At 28.4% G+C, this 13,032-nt stretch overlaps 1 protein-coding gene across 1 annotated transcript; it reads right to left on the reverse strand.

The window, feature by feature from the left end:
• Nucleotides 1-3,310: 3,310 nt before the first annotated feature.
• On the reverse strand, nucleotides 3,311-5,431 carry LOC131640801 (UPF0481 protein At3g47200-like). The gene is made up of 3 exons (XM_058911180.1): nucleotides 5,229-5,431; nucleotides 5,104-5,139; nucleotides 3,311-5,014 (listed from the first exon to the last, which is right to left on the reverse strand). Exons 1-3 carry the CDS (start codon nucleotides 5,253-5,255, stop codon nucleotides 3,569-3,571), a joined length of 1,509 nt encoding a protein of 502 aa, XP_058767163.1. The 5' UTR covers nucleotides 5,256-5,431; the 3' UTR covers nucleotides 3,311-3,568.
• Between the last annotated feature and the right edge of the window lie 7,601 nt (nucleotides 5,432-13,032).

Consider the following 13,032-nt stretch of genomic DNA (forward strand, 5'->3'; position numbering starts at 1 on the left):
TTTCTGTGGTTGATCTGTTGGAACAAGTTGAAGAAGATCGTCCTCATACATTTCAAAGAGGAAGGGGAAGAAGGGGCAGGCGTTAGGATGCATTCTCCATCATATCATCATATCATTGCATTTCATCTCATTATCATTATGTTCACTTTCTATATGTTGTCGTACTTTGTTTTTTTTTTATTAATCTCGTGATTATTATGTTAAAGTGCTCTTTTAAACATGGTTGGTTCCTATCTTTTATCTATTGCACTATGAATGCTAGCGTTTTATCTATGTTTCTCTCGTTACTCTCCTCTTCTGTTTTCTTGTATCTCTTTTGATGTTGTCAAAGGGGGAGATAGATGCTGAGTGTACGGGGGAGCTTAGCTGAGTGTACGGGGGAGCTTTTACATCTTAGTGCCAAAGCTTCTACTACCGGTTTGCCATCATCAAAAAGGGGGAGTATGTGAATACAAGACCACATCTCACAAAGATGTTTTTGATTCATGGAAAACTCAACAAGCATACAAGCAACAAGGCACAAGCAGAAGAACTCAAAGAAAAGCAAGCATTGGTCACTCATGACAGAGCAGGTCGACCTACTATGCATATAGGTCGACTCAACACAAGCAAAATAAGAGGAACTCAGAAAAACAGCAGTCAGGTCGACCTACTCCAAACACAGGTCGACCTAAAATCAAGAAATTTACATATCATTCTGCTAGGTCGACCTACACAACAACTAGGTCGACCTAATCTGAGGAAAGGTCCCCAAAACGCATCTGAAGTGGATTCTGGTCGACCTACTTCTTTAACAGGTCGACCTAACTGGGAACAAATGACATCCAAAGGATATGCAGCTCTGTTAGGTCGACCTAAGCACTACAAGAGGTCGACCTATCTGATCAAAAATGCCAAAATTTCTGGTTTTCTCTGCTCCAACTGATAAGCTCTCATATATATATATATATTGTCCAAGGTTCATTATTGATGATTAACACCAACAACTGAAAGATACACAAAGGCTTCTCATCTTCGTTCTTCATCATCTCCAACACAATTACACATAATCATTCTTGTGTTGAGGGTTAGTGATCGAGTTCGATAACGTCCATGAAACGGAATTGAAGATTCCTAGTGGGTGAAGATTTGTGGGGTTCTTGGTGAATAAAATCTGAGGGTTTTGTCCTCCAAGATAGGTGAATTTTGGGGGTTTTTATCAAGAAGCTTCATCAAGGATCCAGCTGAGTGTGAAGATTGAAGAACAAGTGTTCGAGCAATTCAAGACACTGCAGAAAGGGATCAAAGTGAAGCTCTTGGAAGACCTTAATCTGACTCAAGATTAAGGGGGAAGAAGATTCAAAGGATCGACAAATTTGGTTTATTGTTTATCGCTTTGTTATCTTCTTTGTATAAACTGCTTTCAACATTAATGGAAGATTTCCCAATTTCAGTTTGGAATTGGGGGAAGACGTAGTCGTAGCGAGGACGATCGACGAACTGCCTAAACAAATATCGTGTTCTTGTCGCTTTTATCTTTTCATTTACGTTCTGTTCATATTTGGTTATAATTGCAAATTGATCAACGATTCAAGTGTTAAAATTGTGAATTAAGAACTTGTATAAACATCACAATTCATCACACATTGAATCACTATCAATTTGATCATTATCACCAAGTGTTTGTGTTTTTGCTTCTTTCACTATTACTGCATTGCAAACATAGTTTATCATATAAGAAGTTAATCGATTTTCATTAGAGCGACATATTGATTCTATAGGGTATTCTCTTATCGTTTATCTCAAGCTATTTAGTGGTTTTAACACATATACAATCGTTTCAATAGTGGTTCGGAATAGACGCGAGTCGATTCAGAACCGCTTTCGCTTAAAGTTCAATTAACTCCGAAAAACTCTGTGAGATCTATTCACCCCCCCTCTAGATCCTTAGGCCAGCGTCTAACAATATTTTCCCTGTTTGCTTAAAACCCATTTTAACCCAAACTCATAACTAAGAATCCGTCAAACGGCGATTCAGTAGCACTAATCTCTGTGGATACGATAAATTTCCCGGATAAATATTTCCAAAACTTTTGTTGCTTGCCGCTTTACCGCTCCAACAATTTAGAGAAATTACAAAATTGACCAGAACAGTTTCTTGCAATAATTATAAATACTTACATATTTTAATAAAACTTATAAATCAATATTTATATTTTTCTTGCAATAATTTTTAATTATATTCCTTACAATTATTTCCTTAACATTCTTTGACGAGATTCCTATGGGCATTCGATAAGATTTTTTTGTGAAAAATAGGATTGGAATGCCTTTTTTTAGTCCCCCGCTTCTTTTTTGTGTATCTTTTCATTTTTCAATATATCATCTTTATTCTAAATACTTACATATTTTCATAAAAACTAACAAACAATATTTTTATTTTTTCTATCAATTATTTTTTGATTAATAAACTTAAAGTAAAGTAAATTTTACATTTTTTTCCTTATTTTTTTTCCTTATAATTTATCTAAAATAATTTTAGATTTTTATTTATTTAAAAATATTATACAACTCTTCCATCATACAATTTTTTAACATTTGATATTAAAATTACTTTGCAAAATTTCAAATACAACATAAGATCTGCAAGTTTTTTTTATACAATTTTTACCCTAAATCTTCTCATGTATTCGTTTTTTTATTTACTTTTAATTTTATTGTATATGTGAGATCTTAGTTGTTTTGGTACTATGCAGTGAATGCGCGTATCCGTGTTATTATGTGTTTATTACATTCTTTTGAAAGTACTCCCTAGTAAATTAAGTTGATAAAATTAACAGTTGTGTATCATATTTTAGGTTGAGAATCACAAAAACCTGTTTCCCTATATTTTTCAATTTATTTATGTTTTTTAAAACAATTTTAGAAAAAATACAAAATAATACATATATTATTTTCTGATATATCAATAACATACTCAAAATTCAACTCACTACAACATTTTATTCTTATTATAAGAAGTATTTTGAAAGATATGAATTTAAAATTCATCTTGAACAAAAAATTCTAACAACACAAGAATCACTCCAACTAAATATACTTAGTTAACCGAGTATATTTTCTAAAATTCACCAATTCTCAAAAGACAAAATCACATATTAAATTTATATTTGAGGTCACAAATTCAAATCTCAACAAATACAAAAATATATTATTTCAAATATCATTTTTATAATTTTAATATGATAAAATTTAAAATTTAATAGTCATATATCATCTATATAAAACAAACTTACTTTTTTGAGAGAATTTTAATTCTACACCAAAGTCATCAACAAAAAATAATATTAATTATTTCAATTACATAAGATATTATTTCAATTACATAAAATATGAAAAATAAATTAAACACAATGGCGCACAGCGCGCAGAAATTAAAGCTGAATGAGTCATAAACATGGAAATTAAAATGAAACTGAAGTTAAATTGACATAAAGAAATAAGTGACAGTGAAATGCGGTTTCAAGGAGACAAACCACATTTCATTTTCTTTTTTGGAAAGTCAACTGGGAAACAAACTGCATGGTTACTATTTTTTGGGAAAATGATAGGCAACAACTGAGTAACAAGTCTGGACAACAGTGAGAATACCTACAATGGAAAAAGCATAGTTGTAACCGGTCTTGAAAAATTCGTGAACATTGTAACACCAGTCGAAAAATTTGCAAAAGAGATGGAGCAGAAATATGAACACTTTAGTGACGTAATTTTTCGTAGGAATTGTGTTCATGGCATCAAACATAGCGAAATGATTTAAGTCAATAATACGACGATCAACGCCCTTTGCGATTAAATGGAAATAAGCCACCAGATCTCTATTGCTCAGCTTCAATGTGTCGTCTACTACTATGACTCCCTTGTCTTTGAGTAGTTTAACATCACCTGTACAGCATATCAAATCGCTGAAAAGCATGGCAGACGAAGTGCATACACTAAGCCTGTCAGTATCTGATACAGAACCACTCTTCAATTTTTTCTTATGATGCTCCCATGCGATGAAACTCCGCCACGTTGCTTCTGTTTGGTTGTTGATTACTAGCTTTGGAATTCTTAGTATCCTTTTTTCTCTGTTGAACTCGGTGAAAGCTATAAAGTTCTTTTTATCGGGTACGTCAAGACATTCGATTGTTATACCGACAGCTTTGAGTCTCGTAGCACAGCGATTTAGATTTAGTTTTAGATTTGGATCTTGATCTATATCTTGATATAGCTTAATGAGTTTGTCATCAGGTATAACATTTTCCTCTTCCTCTTTCTTTTTCTTTTGATCAATCCATTCCATTTCCAGGTAGGAGTAAGCAATATCAAGGAAGTGGACGGTGGATTTAACCATCAATTTCCCCGAATAGCCGAAGACAGGAAGAACCAGATTTTGTATGAACTCTCGCATTTGGGGAGAGGAACCAAGAAGATTTGTGAACAATATTTCAAGAATATAAATCGGTATCTGATTATCCAATAGCATCAGATCGCTCATGACATAGTCCATCTTTTTTACTTCTATTCCGGGACTAGTGCCATTAAATGGTATTGGTAACTCAGAATCATACTTAGATTCACAAATGATTAGTTCTAACAGAAAACACCCGTCAAATACGATATTCGTTGCGAGATCGTACCTATCAAGTTTGATTTTATCTACGTAGCTTGCACGAACAGTTTCATCGATATCCAAAACAGCTTTCATACAGTTTTCTATTGCATCCAGCCCAAATGTTCGACTAAGAAGAGTGGTGACGCAGCGCCATTTGATCTCTTCCGCTTGTAAAAGCTCCCTCCTTTCTTTATATTGGGGGCCAACGGAAACAACTTTTGGAATGTAGGCACTCTCATTCGATAGCCGAAGGTTGTCTGGAACAACGGGAATGCTATACGGTTCACATGTTTGTTTGCGCACAGAACTCAGCAATGCTTTAGTACTTTTCTTCCATCTTATGTACCTGCTACTTTCTTCTTCCGGATCCGGAGCCTTGGGCTAACAATGATATGTGGAAATGATTGGGTGTTAGATTGAAATCATTGATTAACTTTGCAAATAACAATGATATATGGAAAGAGAGATACCTTTGTAGTTTCTTTAGATGGATCCATAGCCTTGGCCTAACAATGATATGTGAAAATGATTGGGTGTTAGATTGAAATCATTAATTAATTTTGCAAATAACAATGATATATGGAAAGAGAGGTACCTTTGTAATTTCTGTAGATGCATGCATTGTCGCTGAAAGTCTGGAAACTTAAAGAAACAAATTGTTTTTAAATTACATTTATTCAATTTTCTTTTTCTGTTGTTTCTTTGCTGCTCTAATCTAAAAACAAATTGTTGTTTATATAATGACTGCCTTGTTGTGAATATTGCTTTCACACTGACGTGTTGAGACTTGAGATAGGTTTTTCTTAATGCATGTTGTTTACATTTTTGATTCGATTACTGCTACTTAGAATTTTGTAAACCCTAAATCATGGATTTCTTTTTAGCTAGCTGTAAAGTTTTTCACTGATTGAACCTTTACTTTATATTATTCCAAGTACTGCTACTTTACTTTATTCCATCCATTCTTTCTGTTTTTTTTGGGAACATATGTTAATCACTACAAGGCACATGAAGATTCTTGTGTTGAACAACATCAAATACTAGCTTTTTTTTTTTCTTTTACCATTTTAACCTCATAGAAAGTAAATGATATGACGATATTATGTTATTAATTAGTTGTCGTAAGTGGATAAAAAACTCAGTTAAATCGATAATCAAAATCAAATTAAAAAAATCAATTTTTTTTCGTTCAAAAACTAAATCAAACTAATGTAGTTTTTTTTCGATTTTTGGTTTTAATTTTTAGAAACTATGAATATAGTTACTGTAGTGGATAAGTTTTTAAGAAAGCCTAATTTGATTGATTTACAATAATAAATGAATCAATTGCAACAACTTGAAGAATGTATGAGAGTTTAAAATCTTTTTTTTTTGTTACTTTTTACATTTTTTTATTATAATTATTTACTTTATTAATGACATTCTCAAACAAATTTTTCTAGTTTGTGTGTATGTTTTAATTTATAAAAATTGATGAAATGCTTTGAGATTAATAAGATATGAAATTTTTATTTTTATTGTTTTTGTTATTGTTTACTTTATTAGTGACATTCTCAAACTTTAGTTTGCGTGTATCTTTTAATTTTTAAAAATCGATGGAATGCTTTGACATTCTTAATCTATTTTTTTTGTTTGTGTGTTGATTAATTTTTTTTTACATTGAGTTTTAATTATTTTAGGATTTGTTTGAATAATATTGTCAATATATTTATATTATAATTATATTTTATGATTTTTGTACTAATATAGTTATTATACATTTTTTTAACAACAAAATGAGTTAGTTACAAATAAAATTAAAAATATAGGTTCTTAAGTTGAAATTGACATATAAATTATTTTTTAAAATTTAAATAATTTTAAAAAATATGGTCAATTGTTTATTTTTTATTTTTATTCTCATTTCTTTTTATACATGTATCCTTTTTTAGATATTTATTTTAAGTTGTTTGCATATCTGTCATGTGATGCAAAATATTTTTATATTTTAGTTGTTAAGTTTTGAAATAGTTAATGTAAAACTTTCAATTTTTTCATAAAGAACTATAATAAAAAGTATTAATAGCGAGAATTTATATGAATTCTATAATATAAGAAAAGTTGTTGTTCTAGAAATAAAAAAAAAATTCTTTTATTAGCTTAATTAGTCTAAATTAACAATTTGGGAACAAAAAATTTATTTATTTTTTATTTTTTCCAACTCATTTTTTACTTTTCACTTTTTACTTTCCCAATCATTTTTCACTTTTCACTTTTATAAGTTTATTATTATTATTTTTAATAAATTATTAATCAAAATATTCCAATAAATCATCTTTTAGTAAAAACATTATTATGATCATCTTTTTTTAATAAGCAAATGATATCAATAAGAAATCGCACTACGGGTGCAACCCTTACAACCCGGAAACAACAATTAGTTTATGATCATTTTAAATGATTGTTAATTTACATTTAAAATAGTATTTATTTTTTAAAAACTAACTTTAGTAATTGAATATTAATAAAGAATAACTATAATTTGAAATAATGTTTATTTTAAAATATATTTTTTTTAAATAAAATAATAATTTTAGTGTGAAAAAATATATATTTAAATTAAAATGAATTTAAAAGTATACTTGAAAAGACATGCTATTAGATAAAATACAAAAATGTGTATCCCTTATCATTAATTTTAATCTATATGATTCAAAATATTATTATATTAATATATGTCATTAATGAAGTTTATACAAATAAAAAAATGTTTGCACAATTAAATATTAGAAAAATTATTTGTTATTTATGTCATTTCACAAATATATGTTATTAATGTAAATAGGAATATATATATATATATATATATATATATATATATATATATATATATATATATATATATATATATATATATATATATATATATATATATATATATATATATATATATATATATATATATATATATATATATATATATAGGAGAAAGTGTATTACTTATTCAATTAAAATATACTACTATTATTTATAGTCAAATTCTATTCGTGTCAAATTCTATCGATTCAAGTATTTTTGTAAATGATACCTAAACAAAAATAATATTTGTATACTAGAAAAAATATATTATTGATATAGATATTTTTATATACGAAAATGATATTTATAATTCAAAAAAGAATTTATTCAAAAAAAGGTATACGGGAAAAAAACTATTATTGATTCAAATATTTTTGTAAACGATACCTAAACATAAATAATATTTGTGTATGAAAAAAATATATTTAATGATCAAAATATTTTTATATATGAAAAATGTTATTTGTGATCTAAAAAATTTTGATTCAAAAATTCTATAAGGGAAAAAATCTATTACTGATTTAAATATTTTTATATACGAAAATTTACATTGATCCAAATATTTTTCTAAATGATACCTAAAGATAAATAATATTTGTATACGTGAAAAAAATCTATTATTAATTTAAATATTTTTATATACGAAAGATGGTATTTATGATCCAAAAATGATATTTTTTTAGATGTGGAAAACACTACTTATTATTGGCAACAAATTTTATTTCTATAATTGTATACGGAAAAGAAAATATAATTGATTTAAATATTTTTATATACGAAAATTTATTAATTATTCAGATATTTTTCTAAATGATACCTAAACATTAATTATATTTTTATACGGAAAAAAACCTATTATTAATTTAAATATTTTTATATATGAAAGATGATATTTATGATCCAAAAATGATATACAGAATTTTTTTTATTTATTTAAGTATTCTATATACAAACAAAACAATTATTAATTTAAATATTTTAATCTTCTATTTAAAATAAATATATTTTATAAACAAATAAATATATTGAGAGTCTTTGTTAATATATATATATATATATATATATATATATATATATATATATATATATATATATATATATATATATATATATATATAGATATATATATATATATATATATATATAATGGATAGTGATATATGTATTATATTGTATTTAAATTTTTGAAATATGATTTTAAAATAAAGATTAACACCAAAAATATATTTCTCATAAAAGTATTGTTTGTTGTAACTAGTATGATAAAAATTACTATAACTTTTAATATTTTAAATAAAAAAGAATCTAAAATAATTTGAAAGATATTATATTAAAAAAAATTTTAAAACTTATCTATTATTTTTATAATTTAGAAATAATTATAATAAAAATAGAAACAGTGTTCCATACGTTTTATGAAAAATAATATATATGTAAATAGTTATTAAGTTTATATACTTTTTCATTTGTTAAAATTTGAACCTGTGACCTCAAATAGAAATTCAATACATTATTTTATCTTTTGATAAGTGATGAATTTTATGAAATATACTTAGTTGGATTGATTCTTGTGTTGTTGAAATTTTTAGTTCAAAATGAATTTTAAATTTATATCTTTCAAAATATTTCTTACAATAAGAAAAAAAATATTGTAATGAGCTGAATCTCGAGCATGTTTTTAATATATATATATATATATATATATATATATATATATATATATATATATATATATATATATATATATATATATATATATATTAGTGTATTTAAGTTTTTGCAATGTGATTTTAATATTAAATGTTAAAACTAAAATGTGTTTATCATAAGAGTATTCTTTATTTTGTTGTAAATTATATGATGAAAGAGTAGTACAGCAATTTGTTTTTTTTTTAAAAAAAAGAAAGAAATTGAAATTATTTTAGATATATTACATGGAAGAGATATGTAAAATTTCTTTTATTTTAATTTTATTAAAATAAAGAAGAATTAAAAGTAAAATGAAAATATTATTTTATAAGTTTTATCAGAATATTAGTTATTAGGTTAATATTTTTTATAATTTTTATTTTTAAAATTAAAAATTAATTGCACAAAAAATAGAAATTTTACTTCATAAGTTTTATGACAATATTTAAGTAGTTATTGGGTTAATATTTTCTTTTTTGTATTTTTCAAGATTCGAACTCGTGATCTCAAGTACAATCATTATGTGAATTTGGCTTTTGACAAATGAAGATGTAATTTAGAAGATGCCACATAAGATTATGAGTGATGTCGTAAAAATAATGTTATGTGACAAAAATAATTTTATGTGGCAAATATGTTGGGAGTCTGTTTTAATATATATAATGGATGTTACAATTGAAGGATATTTGTACAAACTATCAAAAAAAGTGGATTACAAAACAACTTAAAAATATGCTAAAAAAAGCCCAAACTCGGGCTCGTAACCGGCTACGCCAAATATTGTAACTGGTTACGCCTACTCAAACAGAAACCCAGAAAATGAAAAAAATATTTGCTGTAATCGGTTACGCTATTTCCTGTAACATGTTACGGCCTCGACAAAACCAATGTCCAACTTGCAGAAGTGCTTATTTGATAAGCTATTTACACTAGTTCACATCCAGAAGCTTATACAATGCGTTTGAATTATTATGCACATCTAATACACCACCTTAATTCAAATGCTCCCAGTTCTTCAAGCCCAACCTCATCACTAACTTCTTGAACACAACATTTGTGACCCCTTTCATCTACAAATCTGCAACTTGTTCTTCGCTTCGACAGTATCCCAATCTCAGAGTCTCCATGAATCAACTCGCAATACCGACACTAAATGTCAATTTTGGTTGCGTATTGCACAAATACGATAATGATCCAATTTATCTTCTATATTGCGTTGGATCCACATTTTGCTCATCATTACTTTTGCACAGTTGTAACCTTGCTTCAGTTGGTGTATTGGCAGCATTACAATGCTCCATATCACACATTTTCTATATCTCAAGTGCATACTTCATTTGGTGCATGAGCAATCCTAATTTTGACTTGTGGAACTTTATGCCCAGAAAGTAAGTCATAACCACAAGGTCACTCATTTCAAACTCTTCCACAAGTTCATTCTTGAACTTAGAAATACCAACTCATTATTGCCTATGTTCAACAAGTCATCCACATATAAGCAAAGTATTATCACATCTTTGCTCGCATCCGTCTTCACATCATGCTCGAAAACACATTTCTTGAAGCCAACGTTGACTAAGAAACCATATATGCGTTTGTTCCAAGATCTTGGAGCTTGTTTCAAACCATAAAATGCTTTCTTCAATTTGTAGACCCCTCCCTCTTTATTTGTCACGACAAACCCAGGGGGTTGCTCTACATAAACTCCCAAGTACTATTCTACATCGATTGACTTCTTTCATTCTGGTAGATCAACTAACTCCCAAGTACTGTTCTTCTCGATAAATTTCAGTTCCTCTTTCATCACACACACCTATTATGGATCACTTAATGCCTCTTTCATGCTAACGGTCTCAGATTTGGCCATAAGCCCAAAGTGAACGAAATCGTCATCATCATTGATTTTGTTATCGTGAAATACTTCACAATTTCAGAGTCTTTGAGGCAAACCACTTTGTGTAGTTGGTCGTCTATTAGGTTCCCCAATTTCAGCTTCCACAAGTTGTTGTTCAGTGCATGTAGCAACCTGATTTTTTGCATTTTCATTGTCGTAGTCGGTTACAAAATTCTCGTATCTGGTTTCGCCTTCTGCTACACCAGTTCCAACAACTTCTGGTAGCAGGAAATCGCGTCTGTAACCGGTTACGCCATTCTGGTAACCGGTTACGAGATCTGTCAAAGTAATTTTTCTACTATCAAAAGGCTTCAGCTCGTCGACCATAACATCCTAACTGATCACAATCCTCTTGTTTGTAACATCTTTTCACCCTTGTCATCCAACTTCTTTCGAAGTTGACCCAGAACGTGTCGAAATGCTATTGGACTTAAAACTCTCAAATGACTCAAGCTTATTAAGTATTGTTATTAGTTAAGGTTCCTGATTAAGTATTGTTTATTAGAAAGTGTGATCTTTTTATTGGGTTCCTCTAGTCACGGGGTGTGTGACTATTTTATTACTGCGGTGATTGGAGGTGAGATATCAATTTCTTATATCTAGATGTTGATTTCTAGGTAGAAGTTACACTGCCTAGGGATTAGGAGATAAGTTGAAAACTGAGACTATTTAAGCTTTGAACTAGTACTACTAATAGTGGATTTCCTTCATGGCTTGGTAGTCCTCAAATTTGGTGTTGTTGCATTGACCAGAGTTAACAATTAATGTATTATCAATTCTACGAAAAACCCATTTAACAGCGGTTAAAAATAGAATATATAATCACGCGGGTCCATGCCTTGTTATGTAGAATGTTGTCGTAAATGTGTTACTTACCATTACGGTCCTGGAGCCGTTGTTGTATTCTAGAAAGCGCGTGTGATATCACAACGGTTATTAACTGTTGTGATAGACCTAATTGTCCCAGGTTCAATACTCAACATGAACAATATAATATATTTATCATCTATAATAATGAATTAACCTATATTTTAATTATAAAATTAAGAGAAAATTACAAAATTAAAAATTAAAAAAATTCAATTTTAACCTGCCTTGCGAGGGTGTTGTATAATAATTATAATAATAAATATTGTATGAGAAAGTCTTCTTCGAAGACTAATAATCAATGAGAGTATGATAGGAAATGTGAAATTAAAGAGTGTGTATTTTGTTAGAAGGAAAAATAAAAGGTGATATTTTAATGCAGAAAAAATATATGGTCAAAGATTAACCAACTCCACAAAATCCACTAACAATTGTACAGCTTCTCCAATGACCTCAACATTGAACTTCAATGGCTTTGTAAATATTGGAGTATGAGCTGATTATAAATTTGTATTAAACTCATTTAGTAACATGAGAGCCATTTTGCTTCCTTGATCCGCTTATATCTGTCTATTCACGAGCCTGTAAAATCATGCATTTGAAATCATATTTGACCAGTAGAAGCTGTTTGTTTCTTTCTTTCAGTCATTTTGTGTTTGTCTCTTCCACAATTTTTCAATTTCGTGAGAGCTAAAATGTAAGATCTGAAAAGCCATATATATAACATTAATTCAAATAGGAAAGAATAAAGATAAAGAGTCCATTACAAAACAAAAGTTCATAAATGAAAGCCAAAACTAGTGCTGAACATGGTTTTAAATTGCGGTTGCGGCTGCGGTTGCGGATGTTGCGATTGCGGACCGCAATTTAAAACCATGGTGCTGAATATAAGTCAATTATGGAAAATAAATGCACAGTGCATACAAATGAAAAAGGGAATGGAGACATGTCAGATCTTAGATGTTTTAGGATTTGTAACTATTTAGGGGATTTTGCTTTCTAATTGTGATGTGTTCAGACTTGAGATAGATTTTTCTTAATCCACATGGATTGCAATTTTGCATCTGATTTCAGTGTACCATTAATTTTACATTTTTGCTGTTTAGATTTT

The sequence above is a fragment of the Vicia villosa genome, unplaced genomic scaffold, assembly GCF_029867415.1.
Source record: "Vicia villosa cultivar HV-30 ecotype Madison, WI unplaced genomic scaffold, Vvil1.0 ctg.003326F_1_1, whole genome shotgun sequence".
Taxonomy (NCBI): domain Eukaryota; kingdom Viridiplantae; phylum Streptophyta; class Magnoliopsida; order Fabales; family Fabaceae; genus Vicia; species Vicia villosa.